This window comes from Ranitomeya imitator, chromosome 10, assembly GCF_032444005.1.
Source record: "Ranitomeya imitator isolate aRanImi1 chromosome 10, aRanImi1.pri, whole genome shotgun sequence".
Lineage (NCBI taxonomy): Eukaryota > Metazoa > Chordata > Amphibia > Anura > Dendrobatidae > Ranitomeya > Ranitomeya imitator.
In genome coordinates, this window is record NC_091291.1 from 23,807,894 (window position 1) to 23,823,839 (window position 15,946).

General features: G+C 40.6%; 1 protein-coding gene across 2 annotated transcripts in view; it reads left to right on the plus strand.

Moving 5' to 3' along the window:
* The first annotated feature begins 5,501 nt into the window (after nt 1-5,501).
* LOC138651039 (uncharacterized) overlaps nt 5,502-15,946 on the plus strand; it is a 39,320-nt gene continuing 28,875 nt past the window's right edge. For both annotated transcript variants that reach the window (XR_011315430.1, XM_069740977.1), the window contains exons 1-5: nt 5,502-5,578; nt 5,962-6,063; nt 11,562-11,927; nt 13,805-14,164; nt 15,422-15,715. Coding sequence is in view for 1 of the 2 variants with exons in the window: in XM_069740977.1 (XP_069597078.1) it covers nt 6,009-6,063; nt 11,562-11,927; nt 13,805-14,164; nt 15,422-15,715 (1,075 nt within the window). In the remaining variant the exon portion in view is untranslated. The remainder of the gene's footprint in view (nt 5,579-5,961; nt 6,064-11,561; nt 11,928-13,804; nt 14,165-15,421; nt 15,716-15,946) is intronic.

Sequence of the window (15,946 nt, forward strand, 5' to 3'; positions counted from 1 at the left end):
TTTAAACCAGATGTATGAAAAAACAAAACAGAATGTGTCTGGTTACGGACTGGGGGGTAAATGATGTTGATCTGAACAGGGTTAATCTGTTAAATCAAGTAGATTTTATAGCCAAAAAACGTAATAAAAAGATTATTTTATGCTACATGCGAACATGGCCTTAAACAAGCTGTTGGTTGCCACCGGTTATCAACCGTTTACCAATAGTTATATGTAATGAGAGTCACTTTGATACTACTGTTGGTTGTGATTTGTGTTAAAGAGATTGAAAAAGAGATTAGGAGACTTCACAGTGTCATAAAGTTTTTGGGGTCCAAATCCAAATATTCTAACAAATTGGGCTATTCGAACTCAAATCAAAATTTGGGAGATTCACTCATCTCTAATTATGAAGATCGATAAGTCATTAAATGTTGCAAAATTTCTTAGTGAGAAAAACACTTTCCAGGTTCCTCTTTTCTTAATAATATGTCATATCGGGTAAAATTTCCTCTTAACTTTAAAATGATACGTAATGCACTGATGAAATAAATGTATTTCACAAATAAAGAACCAATCAGTGACTTACACACATGGTCAAAATTGTTGGTCCCCCTCGTTTAATGACAGAAAAACCCACAATGGTCACAGAAATAACTTGAATCTACCAAAAGTAATAATAAATAAAAGATCTATAAAAATGAACAAATGAAAGTCAGACATTGCTTTTCTACCATGCTTCCACTGAATTAAAAAAAAAATTAAAACTCATGAAATATGCCTGGACAGAAATGATGGTACACTGGAAAATAATGTGACAAAAGTGACATGTTAAATCATGGTGTGTCTACTAACCAGCATCACAGGGGTCTACAATCCTGGAATCAGTGCGTGGCCGGTATATAGGGCTACAGATACTGTGCTGTGTGGTGACACGGTGTGTATCACACTCAACATGGACCAGAGGAAGCGAAGGCAAGAGTTTCCTCAGGAGATTAGAAAGAAAATTATAGACAAATATGTCAAAGGTAAACGTTATAAGACCATCTCCAAGCAGCTTGATGTTCCTGTGACTACAGCTGCACATATTATTCAGAAATGTAAGATCCATGGGACTGTAGCCGACCTCCCTGGACGTGGCCGCTGGAGGAACATTGATGACAAATCAAAGTGACGGATAATACGAATGGTAAAAAAAGAGCCCAGAAAAACTTATAAATTAAATTAAAGGTGAACTTCACGCTCAAGGAATGTCAGTGTCAGATCGCACCATCCGTCGTTGTTTGAGCCAAAGTGTTCTTCATGGGAGACGACCAAGGAAGACACCATTGGTTGAAAAAAAATCATAAAAAAGCCAGACTGCAATTTGGCAAGCTTCATGTTGACAAGCCACAAAGCTTCTGGGAGATTGTCCTATGGACAGATGAGACAAAAATGGAACTTTTTGGCAAGGCACATCAGCTCTATGTTCACAGACAGAAAAATGAAGCCTATCAAGAAAAGAGCACTGTCCCTATTGTGAAACATGGAGGAGGCTCTGTTATGTTCTGGGGCTGCTTTGCTGCATCTGGCACAGGGTGTCTAGAATCTGTGCATGGTACAATCAAATCTCAAGACTATCAAGGGATTCTAAAGAGAAATGTGCTGCCCAGTGTCAGAAAGTTCGGTCTCAGTCGCAGTTAATGGGTCTTACAACAGGATAATGACCCAAAACATACAGATAAAAACACCCAAGAATGGCTAAGAGGAAAACATTGGACTATTCTGAAGTGGCCTTCTAAGAGCCATGACCTTCATCCTATTGAGCATCTTTGGAAAGAGCTGAAATGTGCCATCCGGAAAAGGCAACCTTCAAACACGAGACAACTGGAGCAGTTTGCTCTTGAGGAGTGGGCCAAAATACCTGAAACAACGGATACTGGAAGGCTATGCTAGCATTTCTTCTGGGGTGTTGCTATCAGAGTGTCAAGAGTGGGAGAAGAAAGTTGCATTGACAATCCAACACAATGGACAGAACTTTGAACACATTTTATAAGTGGTCATAAACTTGTAAATAACTCATGAAAGAATAATGTACGTTAAAACCAAGCACATCATTGCTTTTCTTGTGAAATTCTCAATAAGTTTGATGTGTCACACGGCCCTCTTCCCATTGAAAAAAAATAAAGTTGGATCCAAAATGTCTGACTTCAAAATGGCCGCCATGGTCACCACCCATCTTGAACAGTTTTCCCCCTCCCGTATACTAATGTGCCACAAACAGGAAGTTGATATCACCAACCATTCCCAGGTGTATCCACATAAAAGGCCCACCCTGTAGATATTTTGAAATAACACATTTTTTGCATAGAATGTTACAGAGGATTAGAATACAAAACCCTATGCCCGTAACTGAAGATTTAGACTGTATAATAAGTAGAACGGTTTGCTGATGGCGCCCCCTAAGGGTTCAATTGCAAGTCAGGTATGACAATAAGAGGAAGAGAAACTTACAGAAACACAAAAAAGGGAATTGATGAAATATCAGCGATATAATAGTGGATCTATTTTGTAATACGCTGACGTCAGGAGAATCGGAGCGTGTTCGTGCGAAGGTTGTCACATATTTTTAAAGTTTGTTTTAACATTTAATAGACGATGATTCATGAATCCAAGTGTTTTACAGTTTTGAACCCATGCAATTTTCAGACATTCAGCAGATATCGAGTTACAAAACATGTTTATGTTTCTAATGTCTATGTAACTAACGGAAATTTTTTTTTAATGTACAGGAATGTGTGCAAAGAAAGAAAAATTCAGCTCCAAGAAAATCCCAAAACTCTTCTCTACTGGTGTTAATAGAAAACTCAACAGTCGATGAATTAAAATGTAATGGTAGTAGATAAAACAACTATAGGGTGGGCCATTTATATGGATAAACCTAAATAAAATGGGAATGGTTGGTGATATCAACTTCCTGTTTGTGGCACATCAGTATATAGGAGGGGGAAAACTTTTCAAGATGGGTGGGGACCATGGCGGCCATTTTGAAGTCAGCCATTTTGGATGCAACTTTAGAAATGGCCCACCCAGGTGTATCCATATAAATGGCCCACCCTGTAGTTTCAGGTAGTTTTCAGGTAGTGAAACCCTTAACCGTAAATTTGTTGTTTTATCTACTACCATCAATTTTTAATTCACCCACTGGAGAGTTTTCTATTTCCACCCATAGAGAAGAGTTTTTGGATTTTCATGGAGCTGGATTCTTCTGTGTTTGCAATCATTCACGTCCAAGGCACAGGTGCTTCCTTTACTCCAGATCTTCAAAGACTGCATGTGGGTGAGTTGGAATCTATCTGTACAGGAATGTGTGCTCACATTTTAGAAATATACAAGTGGTCTATTTTGATTTCAATTTTTTGGGGGAAATCTGATATTAATGACGTATCCTCTGGAATTTATTCGGAGACCATCATCTAACATCCCAAGATCATCTGATATCAGTTTGGTCATATGTAAGCAATGAAAGCACAGCATGGCTCCATGCAATGTGTAGCGGCTGCTACGGATCACTGCAGATCATCTCCTCTTCACCTAAATTTTAGCTGCCCAGCAGTCATTACAATGTGAGTACGACTTTTGCTGCTCATCTCCTTTCAGTGCTTACATGTGGCTGTCACTAGCATACGCACATAACATTGATACGATACTGATGACCTCTCCACAAATGACTGGAAAAGTCCTTTATATGTGTTGTCTATGTTTAGAATTCCATTTTGTTGCTAAGTGCTTTTTTACGTTTAGATTGTACATGGTGTTTTCATGCCTTGACCTTGTTGATGGGAATTAGGACAATGAGGTCCTTCAGCTATCAGCAGAGCCGATAAAAGACCAGAAATGACCTTGTATGAGTTTGCACATGGTGACACATCATCATTCACTCATGGTGAAAATGGCATCATCAACGTAAGAGGGGCAGAGAAGATGATAAAAGTTGAGTGTTTGAATCAATCGGCTAGGTTTGGTTAATAAAAGTGGAGTAGCTTACCTTTTTTCAGAGACAATGACAAGGCTGGAAGATGAGAGAGGAGACCTAGGATTTTAGAGGATCTCCCAATATGCTCCCATTCTTTAGAGAGGTCATTAATAGACAGACCAATGGGGGCCAACATCTGGCTCCACCGCCCAAATTCAGCATGCAAACACTGAACACAATTTGATGGCCACACTGGCGTACTGTAGATCCACTGATACTCAAATGAAAAGGTGCTTGTCACGATCCAGGCCGGGATTTATTTCTTGCTATTCTCTCCCTGTTCTGGTCATGCAGGGGTTAACCTTCTCTGCTTTGTTCTGGGTTCGGTGTGGCTATTTCAGTCTGCTGTGGCCTGCAGACGAAGGTCATGCTCCCAGGCTAGAGCAGCTGACGCCTTGATACCGTGTCTTGTCCTCTGCCCAGTTACTCTGTTCCTGTGACTTCCCTTTCCTGCCTCTTCGCTTGTCTTAGTGTTCACTCTCTGTTCTTGAACCTTTTGGTATGTGACCCGGCTTATCTTCTGACCTGTTTTACTGTCTCTCATCTCGCTTATATCTGCTCCCGTCTGGCTCTGACTTCTGGCTTGTATTTGACCACATGCATTGCTGTGACCTCTGGTACTTGTTGTCCTGACTGTTTCTGACTCGGCTTGTCTGACCACTCTTTCACCACCACGTGGCGCTTGTGCTGCTGCTCAGTGGTGTTACACTGTGTGTGCAACCTCTCCTCCCTCAACAGCATTCCCTGGTGGAGGTTGCGCTATACTGCACTGCAGCAGCATTACAGTGCTGATCTGCAGTACTTGGCTGCAACCAAAAGTGGAGAAAAAGTACTGGAAGGCTACATGGTCATAGTCACAGCTATAATGTCCTTTATATGTGTACCTGAAACACCCGACGCACGTTTCCCCAAAGCTGCTTCAATGGGGCAATCATACTATTTCTACACTATTATCAATTTTTCCATGTGTCCTAACTTTTGAATGACTTACTTTACTTACAATTTTTTTATGTGGAAATCAGATAATGTATAATTATTTTGACTCAGAATAACATCATTTTTGATACTTTGTTGTCATTTACTACATCAACAATAAATTATTGCTATAAGACTAGATGTTTGGTGCATCCTAGTCCAGCCCTCATCTCCACCACTGTTTAGCAGCTTTATATTAATATATAGTGTTCACAACACAGGTGCCAATTAGTGATGTGGGCGGGATTATTCAGGGCTCAGCATTCCGAGCTTTGCTACATCTTCAGCAGAGAACACTATGATTGTATCAAAACTGTTGCACCCAGTACCCTAAGTGATACATCACTGGAATTAGAGTCTCTGTCCTTATTTTATGCTGCTTTCAGATTATATAGTAAAAACCTGCTGTCAGATTCCCTTTAAGGAACCTGGATTGCATTGGCTGAAGAAACACGGACTATTAGCACACGGCAACTGCTTCTCTAAATTGGAAGACCACATAACGGACAATATTATACAACCTTTCCTCCTTGTTGACTAATTATTTCCTTTACAAAGCTGCATCTGACTTTATTCTTTGGATGATACCTGCTACCGTCTGATGATGAGGTACTGTATATTTTTTAATGTATAAAATTACATGTAAATGTCATTAGTTTTATAGGCAATTTTGTATTAAAAAAAGGACAAATACCACTTGCAAAAAAGATAGCTGAAAGACAAAAGAATGGTAAGAAACGAACTTGTGGCAGAGTCAAAGTAGTCATTGAACTGGTTCTTTAATCTACTCATTGGGTCAATTAGAGTAGCTGTTTTTCTTACACGACCATCAGTATACAAGTTGGTTTACCCACAATTTCAGCTAATTCCAATTTATCTCTATATTTGACCAATTTAGCTTTACTTTTTTGATAAGTTGGAAGCAGGTCTACATACTTCCTAAATAATTGTAAGCAGATAACTTTTTTTATATTTTTTGTTACGTTTCATAGGAAAGCGAATTGAAGCAACCCAATAATTCTAATGTAAACTGAAGAAAATGACATCACATTTTGAATGCGTGAAATTGACTTTTTACTTAATAACTTTTTCAGGTAACGTAAATATAGTTTTTATTTATTTTCTTTGTTCACTGTAGCAACAATGTAAAGTTATTAATGATTAATGGGAAAGATAGGAAAAAATGAATTGAAGATTAGCTCCAAAATTCTAAGCATCTACAATATGTTTCGCTCTAAATATAGTTGAAAGACTAGCAAAGGATGAGGTAACTAGTCCAAGGGGCAGGTCAGTTGACTAGTCCAAGATGCAGGTCAGTTGACTAGTTCAAGAGGCAGGTTAATTGACTAGTCGAAGAGGCAGGTCAGTTGACTAGTTCAAGAGGCAGGTCAGTTAACTAGTCTAAGAGGCTGGTGTTAGGGGTCGAGTTCCCGCCTCTGCAAAGGAGGAATCTTTGGCCATCTCCGCTGCGGTCTACCATTCTTCTCCTGCCGCAGTGGAGCCTGCTCAGCGGAGACGTCGGTCCCAGCGTCTCGCTCAGTCTGACTCTGTACAAAGAGTTACTGCTGCTTTTCCTGCTTCTGTCATTGGAGTCAGTGCTGGGCAGCGGCGAGCAGACGCTTCTGGGACTAAGTCCTGCTTTTCTCGTTCTGAGCATGCCCAGAGTAAGATCTCTCAGTGGGGATCGAGGGTCACATGATCAGATACTGCAGCTAAGGCCATTGGTCCTTCAGGAAGGTCCTGTAGGTGCTCACGCTCTGTGGCAGCCTCTCATTGGTCCTTCTAGGAAGGTCCTGTATGTGCTGCAACTATTTAAGGCTCGCATAGCCGCACGGCCATGCGCTAGTATTGTTCTATGTTATGTGCTTTGCGCCAGTGTGGTCACGTAAGAGTGTATTCAGGGACCCGGCTGAAATAAGCCCCTAGAATGCTGGCTCCTCTGGCGAGGAGATTGTGTTTGTATGTATTCAGGGACCTGGCTGAAATAAGCCCCTAGAATGCTGGCACCTCCGGCGAGGAGTTTTGTGTGCATGCGTGACCACTGACTGCTCTCTGTTTGGGCAGTTAGCCTGTGCCTCTGTGAAGCCTAACAGAGCACAGTGCTTTGCTTTCATGGCTACTTGGTGAATTAACTGAGTTAGTCCATACCGCCATATAGTGCCGCCGTTTGCTAGCAGCAGGTTCTCCTGCACGGTGGACCCCGGGCTGAGAACGCACCAATAACAATAAAACCATCTATATTTACTCGGTTCATTCCGCTAGCCCTAACAGCTGGTTAGTTGACTAGTCCAAGAAGCAGGTCAGTTGACTAGTCCAAGAGGCAGGTTAATTGACTAGTCCAAGAGGTAGAAATAGATAAACACGGCACTCTGTGGGAATATGAGTTTTGGTGCTCGAGTAGGGTATCCAACCCTGAGTCACAAATATCCAAGAATAACCCGGCACTCAAATATTTTTTGAAAAGCAATAATTACAGTTTATTTTTATCCAGACATAGAACCAATTTGTTTGTTGAACGTTTTCGGTCCCTGTCGGACCTTCTTCAGAACAGTTCAATTGCTCAGGCCTCCAAAACAAATGCATTTAAAACGTTCAGCAAACAAATTGGTTCTATGTCTGGATAAAAATAAACTGTAATTATTGCATTTCAAAACATTTTTGAGTGCCAGGTTATCCTTGGATTTTAGTCCAAGAGGTAGGTAAGTTGACTAGTCCAAGAGGCAGGTCAGTTGACTAGTCCAAGAGGCAGGTCAGTAGACTAGTCCAAGAGGCAGGTCAGTTGACTTGTCCAAGAGGCAGGTCAGTTGACTAGTACAAGAAGCAGGTCAGTTGACTAATTCAAGAGGCAGGTCAGTTGACTAGTCCAAGAGGCAGGTCAGTTGATTAGTCCAAGATGCAGGTCAGTTGACTAGTACAAGAAGTAGGTCAGTTGACCAGTCCAAGATGCAGGTCAGTTGACCAGTCCAAGAGGCAGGTCAGTTAACTCGTCCAAATGGAAAGTCAGTTGGTTGGTCCAAGAGGCAGGTCAGTTGACCAGTCCATGAAGAAGGTCAGTTGACTAGTCCAAGATGCAGGTCAGTTGACTAGTCCAAGAAGCAGGTCAGTTGTCTAGTCCAAGAGGCAGGTCAGTTGACTAGTCCAAGAGGCAGGTCAGGTGACCAGTCCAAGATGCAGGTCAGCTGACTAGTCTAAGAGGCAGGTCAATTGACTAGTCCAAGAGGCAGGTCAGTTGACTGGTCCAAGAGGCAGGTCTATTGACTAGTACAAGAGGCAAGTCAGTTGACTAGTCCAAGAAGCTGATCAGTTGACTAGTGCAAGAATTAGGTCAATTGATTAGTCCAAGATGCAGGTCAGTTGACAAGTACAAGAAGCAGGTCAGTTGACTAGTCCAAGATGCAGGTCAGTTGACTAGTCCAAGAGGCAAGTCAGTTGACTAGTCCAAGAGGCAGGTCAGTTGACTAGTCCAAGAAGCTGATCAGTTGACTAGTCCAAGAATTAGGTCAATTGATTAGTCCAAGATGCAGGTCAGTTGACTAGTACAAGAAGCAGGTCAGTTGACTAGTCCAAGATACAGGTCAGTTGACTAGTTCAAGAGGCAAGTCAGTTGACTAGTCCAAGAGGCAGGTCAGTTGACTAGTACAAGAGGCAGGTCAGTTGATTAGTCCAAGATTCAGGTCAGTTGACTAGTACAAGAAGTAGGTCAGTTGACCAGTCCAAGATGCAGGTCAGTTGACCAGTCCAAGAGGCAGGTCAGTTAACTCATCCAAAAGGTAAGTCAGTTGGTTGGGCCAAGAGGCAGGTCAGTTGACTAGTTCAAGAGGCAGGTCAGTTGACTAGTCCAAGAGGCAGGTTAGTTGATTAGTCCAAGATGCAAGTCAGTTGACTAGTACAAGAAGTAGGTCAGTTGACCAGTCCAAGATGCAGGTCAGTTGACCAGTCCAAGAGGCAGGTCAGTTAACTCGTCCAAAAGGTAAGTCAGTTGGTTGGGCCAAGAGGCAGGTCAGTTGACCAGTCCAAGAAGAAGGTCAGTTGACTAGTCCAAGATGCAGGTCAGTTGACTAGTCCAAGAAGCAGGTCAGTTGTCTAGTCCAAGAGGCAGGTCAGTTGACAAGTCCAAGAGGCAGGTCAGGTGACCAGTCCAAGATGCAGGTCAGCTGACTAGTCTAAGAGGCAGGTCAATTGACTAGTCCAAGAGGCAGGTCAGTTGACTGGTCCAAGAGGCAGGTCCATTGACTAGTACAAGAGGCAAGTCAGTTGACTAGTCCAAGAAGCAGGTCAGTTGACTAGTCCAAGAGGCAGGTCAGTTGACTAGTCCAAGAAGCTGATCAGTTGACTAGTCCAAGAATCAGGTCAATTGATTAGTCCAAGATGCAGGTCAGTTGACTAGTCCAAGATACAGGTCAGTTGACTAGTACAAGAAGCAGGTCAGTTGACTAGTCCAAGATGCAGGTCAGTTGACTAGTCCAAGAGGCAAGTCAGTTGACTAGTCCAAGAGGCAGGTTAGTTGACTATTGCAAGAGGCAGGTCAGTTGACTAGTCCAAGAGGCAGGTCAGTTGACTAGTCCAAGAAGCAGATCAGTTGACTAGTCCAAGAATCAGGTCAATTGATTAGTCCAAGATGCAGGTCAGTTGACTAGTACAAGAAGCAGGTCAGTTGACTAGTTCAAGAGGCAGTTTAGTTGACTAGTCCAAGAAGCAGGTCAGTTGACTAGTCCAAGAGGCACGTCAGTTGACTAGTCAAAGAGGTAGGTCCTTGCAAGTTTCTCCCTGCCTGCTCAAACTGATAGGTCTGACTCCATACTCACAGTTAGGAAGAATCATTTCAGTCTAGCTGTTATGGCAAGGAACAGCTGATGTGAATCAGCTTCTTGAACTGGTCACCTCATCCCTTACTGTGCTTTCAAGTATGTTTACCTCTGAAATATCAGAGGTTTTTACAGTAAAAGACTGGGTCTTACAAGTGTAGATTCTCTTAATCAAGAAAATCAGATCGATTATGTAAATGACACTTGGATTGAACTCTGATTCAAACTCTGATCCGGGTTTGAGCTGAGTGTCAGCTTAGTATGATCAGATTCTCTCGTATGACAGAATTGTAGCACAGATGCGGAGAAGAAAGAGAGCAAGATTTCTCCATCCTCTCCATTGTGTGAGTCCACAGAAATCTGACTGCACTCAGATGTCATCATTTTTTCTAATTATCCTTGATGTGAGGCCTAAGTGAGGCCAGTGTCTGAGCCCCAGGTGGATGAGCATAGAGTAACTGGGTGAGCTGGAATCAAGTTTCTATATATGACTTATAAGCTAATAAGCCTCCTTACACTGACATGCCAGGCATGCCACTCTCTACAAGGGGAAACATTACTCCTTAAATCCCAGTGAAAAGCCTCTGATACAGCCAAATCAGATCTCATACTTTGTACTTATGAGAGGCAAAACCTCGAAATGCCATGTTTGCAAATTAATTTTCCAGTTTATCTTTTATCCTAAGTCATATGGTAAGGTCCGGTAAAGGCTTAGTATTGACTTTTAGGATTGCTACTTCCAATAGGTGGCAGTAGAGTTCAAGTCCTCTTCCTCTCTGAAGAGGGAATTTGCATATCTTTTTTCTGACAACCTGTTTTTTTTCCTTTGAAAAGAGAATTCTAAAGAAAATGTGTTATTTCTTATATTTCCATGTAAATGAATCTTTAGTTTTCCAGTAGTGTTAATGTTAGAACTGCTATCAAGTGACTACTGAAGCCAATTACCGTCTTCAGCAGCGATGATAATATAATTGACACATGCAGTGGTCACCAGATAGTAGCTGGTATGTTGTTTTTATTGTAAATTGTAAATGTTTTCCAACAATTTACCTATGTGTTGACTGATATAATCATTGCTCATTTGTAGCATTGAAATTCTATGATGTGCATCCCTGTGTAACGCATGTGTGGATATTTTCCATGCAGTGGTAACTAGAGAAGAGAGAACCAGAACTGTAAAGTTTGGGACTTGTACCAGACACCTAGGTTCCGGTGGTGAACTCAGAATATGGACCTCTCCTGGAAGTCCATTTTACAGTTCGGAAGTCCAGAGATAGAGACATTTTCCAGGAGTTTCAAATGGTTCAAGTTCAAGTACAGCTCTGGCACCCAAAACAAGCGTTGGACTAAAGTTCGGGTCCCTAATGATTTCAACAGAGTTTGGGTTCAGGTTCAAGTGGTTCAAGTTCAGGTACAGCTTTGGGACCCGAAACAAATGTTGGACTAAAGTTTGGGTCCCCTATGATTTCAATGAAGTTTGGGTTCAGGTTCAAGTGGTTCAAGTTCAGGTACAGCTTTGGCACCCGAAACAAATGTTGGACTAAAGTTCGGTTGGGTATCAGAACCCAAACTTTCATGGGTCCGCTCATCCCTGGTCACAACTCGAGATGCAAAGCAAATGAACACTGGATCCTTGAAGGGTTTAAAGATGAGAGTCGAAGTGCTTACCTTGCTTGGGAATACCCAATGGGTCCACTTGACCTAATTTGCTTAAAGAATGAAATTTCACTTTTCCGGAAATTGTAGTTTTAAATTCCAACTAATTTCCAAATTTTATTTCTATCCAGGGTATTTTGCATTTTCACAACAAGCTAACTGGACATTTACATTACCGGAATCCATAGATGTATCAATAAATTCCACTGTGAAGATCCCTTGTAGCACCAATATTCCCTATAACCTTGGAAAGTTTCTTCTGATCTGGTATATGGTGGACATATATGGAAACAACCAACATCAGCAGGTTTTTAACAGTCATGACTCCAGTGGGGTCAACAAAGAGTACAGAAATCGCACTTCCCTTGTAGGTAGTGGAAGAGACTGCTCGCTGAGAATCAGTAGTGTGAAATACACGGCGTGGTTCTTCCCAGAAATAACGATAAACTCTTCTAACTTAAGCAATGTGCAAACGCCGGTAAGGATCAATGTTACAGGTATGTGGCTTACTGTATGGATCAGAAGTACTCTGCATAGACAGAAAATGACCTAGTGTTTAAATTAAGTTTTTGTATAACATGTATATTTAAAAAAAAATGCTTTACAATATTTATTCTATGCTTACTTGGTTTATTTTATTTCTTTAAAAAAAATACAATTTTTTGTCATTTTCCCACTGGTGCATAAGCTGATTAATATCTGAATTTTAATCATCGGACTTTTAAGTGCTGCTCTTATTTTTTAGAATTTTTGTATCCAAGACGATTTGAGGATAACTTTGGAAGCTTTGGACAAGTCTATACATTGAAATTGCTATTTTTCTATTGCCGTCTGTATATGTTCCAAATATACAGGATGTGATTTTAAAGGCCCCATTGCATATTAGAATTACATTTTCCGACCCAGCCAATTTTAGGCAGCCCAGATTACCATCAGATGTAAATGGGTTCCTCACCAATCTGGGCAGATGAAGATCCTCTTGTTCTCCTCGGAGACAAACTGCTTTATCCCCTTCACGTCACAGCCAATTTTCGTTTTTGCATTTTTGTTTTTTCTACTTCTTCATCTCTTAAGTGTGATTATGGAGATACCCAACATGTCTAGTTTTTTCCATTATTTTTGTGGTGAAAAAAACAATACATAAAAAAAAAAAAAAAAGATTTAAGGTTATGATGTCGCCATTTCAGAGGCTCGTAACGTTTTCATTTTTAAGTCGATGGAGCTGTTTGATGGTTTATTGGGAGCAAGAAAACGTTTTTACCAATACCATTTTGGGATGGATATGAAATTTTGATCTCTTGTTACAGCATTTTTTGTGGCAGTGCAATGACCAAAAATAGTGTAATTCTGGTATTCTTAAATTTTTTCAATTTATGGTGTCTACCGATCGGGTTAATTATTTTTATATTTTAATAGATCGGACTTTTCTAGATGCAGATACACCATATATGTGTATTTTGTGATTATCTTTATTTTTAATAGCGGAAAATGGAAGGATTTGAACTTTTATGGGTTTTTTTTCATAGTTTTTAAAACGTTTTTCTTTGCTTTCCACTTTTACTATTAGTCCCCTTAGGGGACATGATTCTACAATCATTTGATCGCTTGTACTACTGTATATGAAACAATGCCATGATATTTATGCATATAGTAAAAATCATAGTCACCTTTGAAGCCCGGCCACAGGAGGGGCTTCAAGGGAGCTCCATAATGACAAGCGCAGAAGTCTTCAACAGACTCCAATCCATCGACGACCAACGATCACGTCACGGGTGTACCGATGGATGCATGGAATAAAGTGCCTCTATCCCGGCGTGCTGTTAATGCCATTGTCAGAGGTTGACAGTGGCATTTCACAGCTTAACAACCATGAGTGGCACTTTGCGCCAATTGCTGTTGTTACAAGCTCGTCCTGGCAGTAACATATAGCCATTACCTACTGGGTATTGGGCAAGTTCACCCTCAAGCCTTCTCCATACACCTGTTTCCGGCTTGTACCCTACGTGTAAGGCCGGGGTCACACTTGCGAGTTTAATGCGAGAAACTCACGCAAGCCTCTGGCATCAATACCGGGCACTCGGGACCGGAGCGTGCAGCTGCATGTATTTCTATGCAATCCCAAGTGCCGGCGGCAGTGCCGGGTATTGATGCATGAGTTTCTCACATTAAACTCACAAGTTTGACCCCAGCCTAAGGTGAAGGTCTGTAAGGAATTAAAGATGTCTTGCAATTCGAAGATACAGGAGCTGCACAAAGTATTCCGACTCTTTTTACACACACATCACAGGGGAGAAAATTTTAGAAAAAATTACAAATGGGTCTAGAGAAAATGTAAAAAACCTCTAAATTAATATGACATTTATGTCATCTGCAGGTTGTTTCCACAGATCAACTTGCAGTGACTGGAACTTCAGATTTCCTAGAACCATCAGAGCTTTGAGGGGTTCCTGTCTGGAGATTCCTTGCACCTTAACCCATCCAACTCAGGTCAACGATTTCAACTTACTTTGGTTCTTCGGAAACTCTACTAGAGACATAGTGGTATATAATAATAAATCACGTGATAAGGTAAACAGGGAATACAAAGGACGCACATCTCTGGTCCGGATGAGAAGAAACAGCTGCTCATTGAGGATAAATAACGTACAAAATGAGGGACAATATTATCCGGGAATAAGCAGGATTCTAAACGCCTACAATCTTGATGGAGGATTCTGCACAGTGGGCGTCTCAGGTCGGTTGGATAATAATTGAAATAGACAACATGTACAGATTCAGTGTTGAGGATAGAAAGTGACCTAAGTTGGAAATACAATAATTATGTACATTATTAATTAGAAATGGTCAAAGATAAACTTGAAAACTTTTTTGAGAATTCTATTTGAAAAGTTATTGTTTTTGAACTTTAAAAACAAAAAAATGTATAAATGAAAACAATACAGGGGTGGTGTTGAAGATGCCTAAAACATTAGAAATGTTTACTCTTTAGTCTTTTTTTTCTTGAAAAATTATTGACTTTTTAGAACTAAAATAATATGTATAGGATTTTTTTTGTTGAAATAACTTTTCTTTTGAATGTCTAATACCATTGTAATTTCTCTATCGCTTGGTAACTTCCACAGATTTTGTATTTGTCTAGTAGAGATGATTTGAATCAAACTTACATCATATCTTGAGGAAATTGCTCAACCCGGCTTGCAATTTACTTCCTGCAAATCCCCCAAAATAACACATGCCAATTAAAACCTCGCTAAAAATTAAAGATTACAAAAGCCAGTGAAGGTTGACATGACCTCAGGAGCGACTGGGTAGGCTTCTCAATGATGTCTTGCAGCTATCACTTCACATGGTTTAGCACATTCAATCTAGAGATAATGTCGTAGTCTTTATAAAAGCTGAGATAGGGAATGTAGCAGCCATTTTTAACCCTGCTGTTGTCTTCGGTCTGGGGAAACCGATTTTGAACTTTGGTATTATTTGGGGTGTACAAGATGCGGTTCTGAAACTTGTGGCTGATTGACTTAAATGAGGATGGGTCGGTCAGCCACGGGTTTCAGAGCCGCATCTTGAATATTTTAAAGAATATTGAAGTTCAAGGTCGGTCGTTTTTGACCGAAGACAACAGCAGGGTTAAGTGAATCTGGACAGTGAGAAGACGTCACAGGTCACAGATAAGCCCTAGAGATAGGGAAAGAAAGCCATAAAACACTTGAACTGTTCAGATAGATTGTGAAAACATGACAAAAAGATTAAGAAAAGAGTGTCACACATTTTTACTGGACATTTGGAGGCTTTGATTTATTTTCGATTTGCCGGAAAATTTAGAGAATCTTGCAAATTCTAATATCTAAAGATATGCTCATTTCTAATGACTAGGTTTGACAAATTACCCCAACTCTAAATGTACATACGGTAGATTATATTGGAAGAAGAAATAATCCAAAATAGATACGTTTTTGAAGGTTGACATATATTCACTCCTTCTCTCTAGATTTTCCCCTGAAACCAGTAATCAAAGGGTCTGAAAACCTTATAGAAGGTACAAAGGTCAACATAACTTGTGCCGTAAATTATACTTGTGCTTCAAGTCCTCCAAAATTAACATGGAATATACAAAATTTTCAAACCATCACTCAGTACGTTAACCGGTCTCAAGGTAATTGGGAAGTGAAATCTGAAATGCAATATTCTCCCTCCTCGAAGGACAATAACCGTTCCCTGGAATGTAATGCAACTTTCCAAAATGGCCCCAAATCTATGCAAAGTGTAACCCTGCGTATTGAAGGTAAGTGACCATTTGTTTGATGATGTAAAGGTTTAATCTGTTAACCCTTAAAGATTAACCTAATGATACAAATACATTAACTTCACAATGTCCCTACAACATCACGGCGGGTTAGCAAATCTAATTCAAGCCAAGACCCTGACTGTCATGATAATCCATCAACGTGCCATATTTTTTAATTTTTGGCATAGTGGGTTCAACGCAACGAGAATGTGCCTCTAATATGTAGCT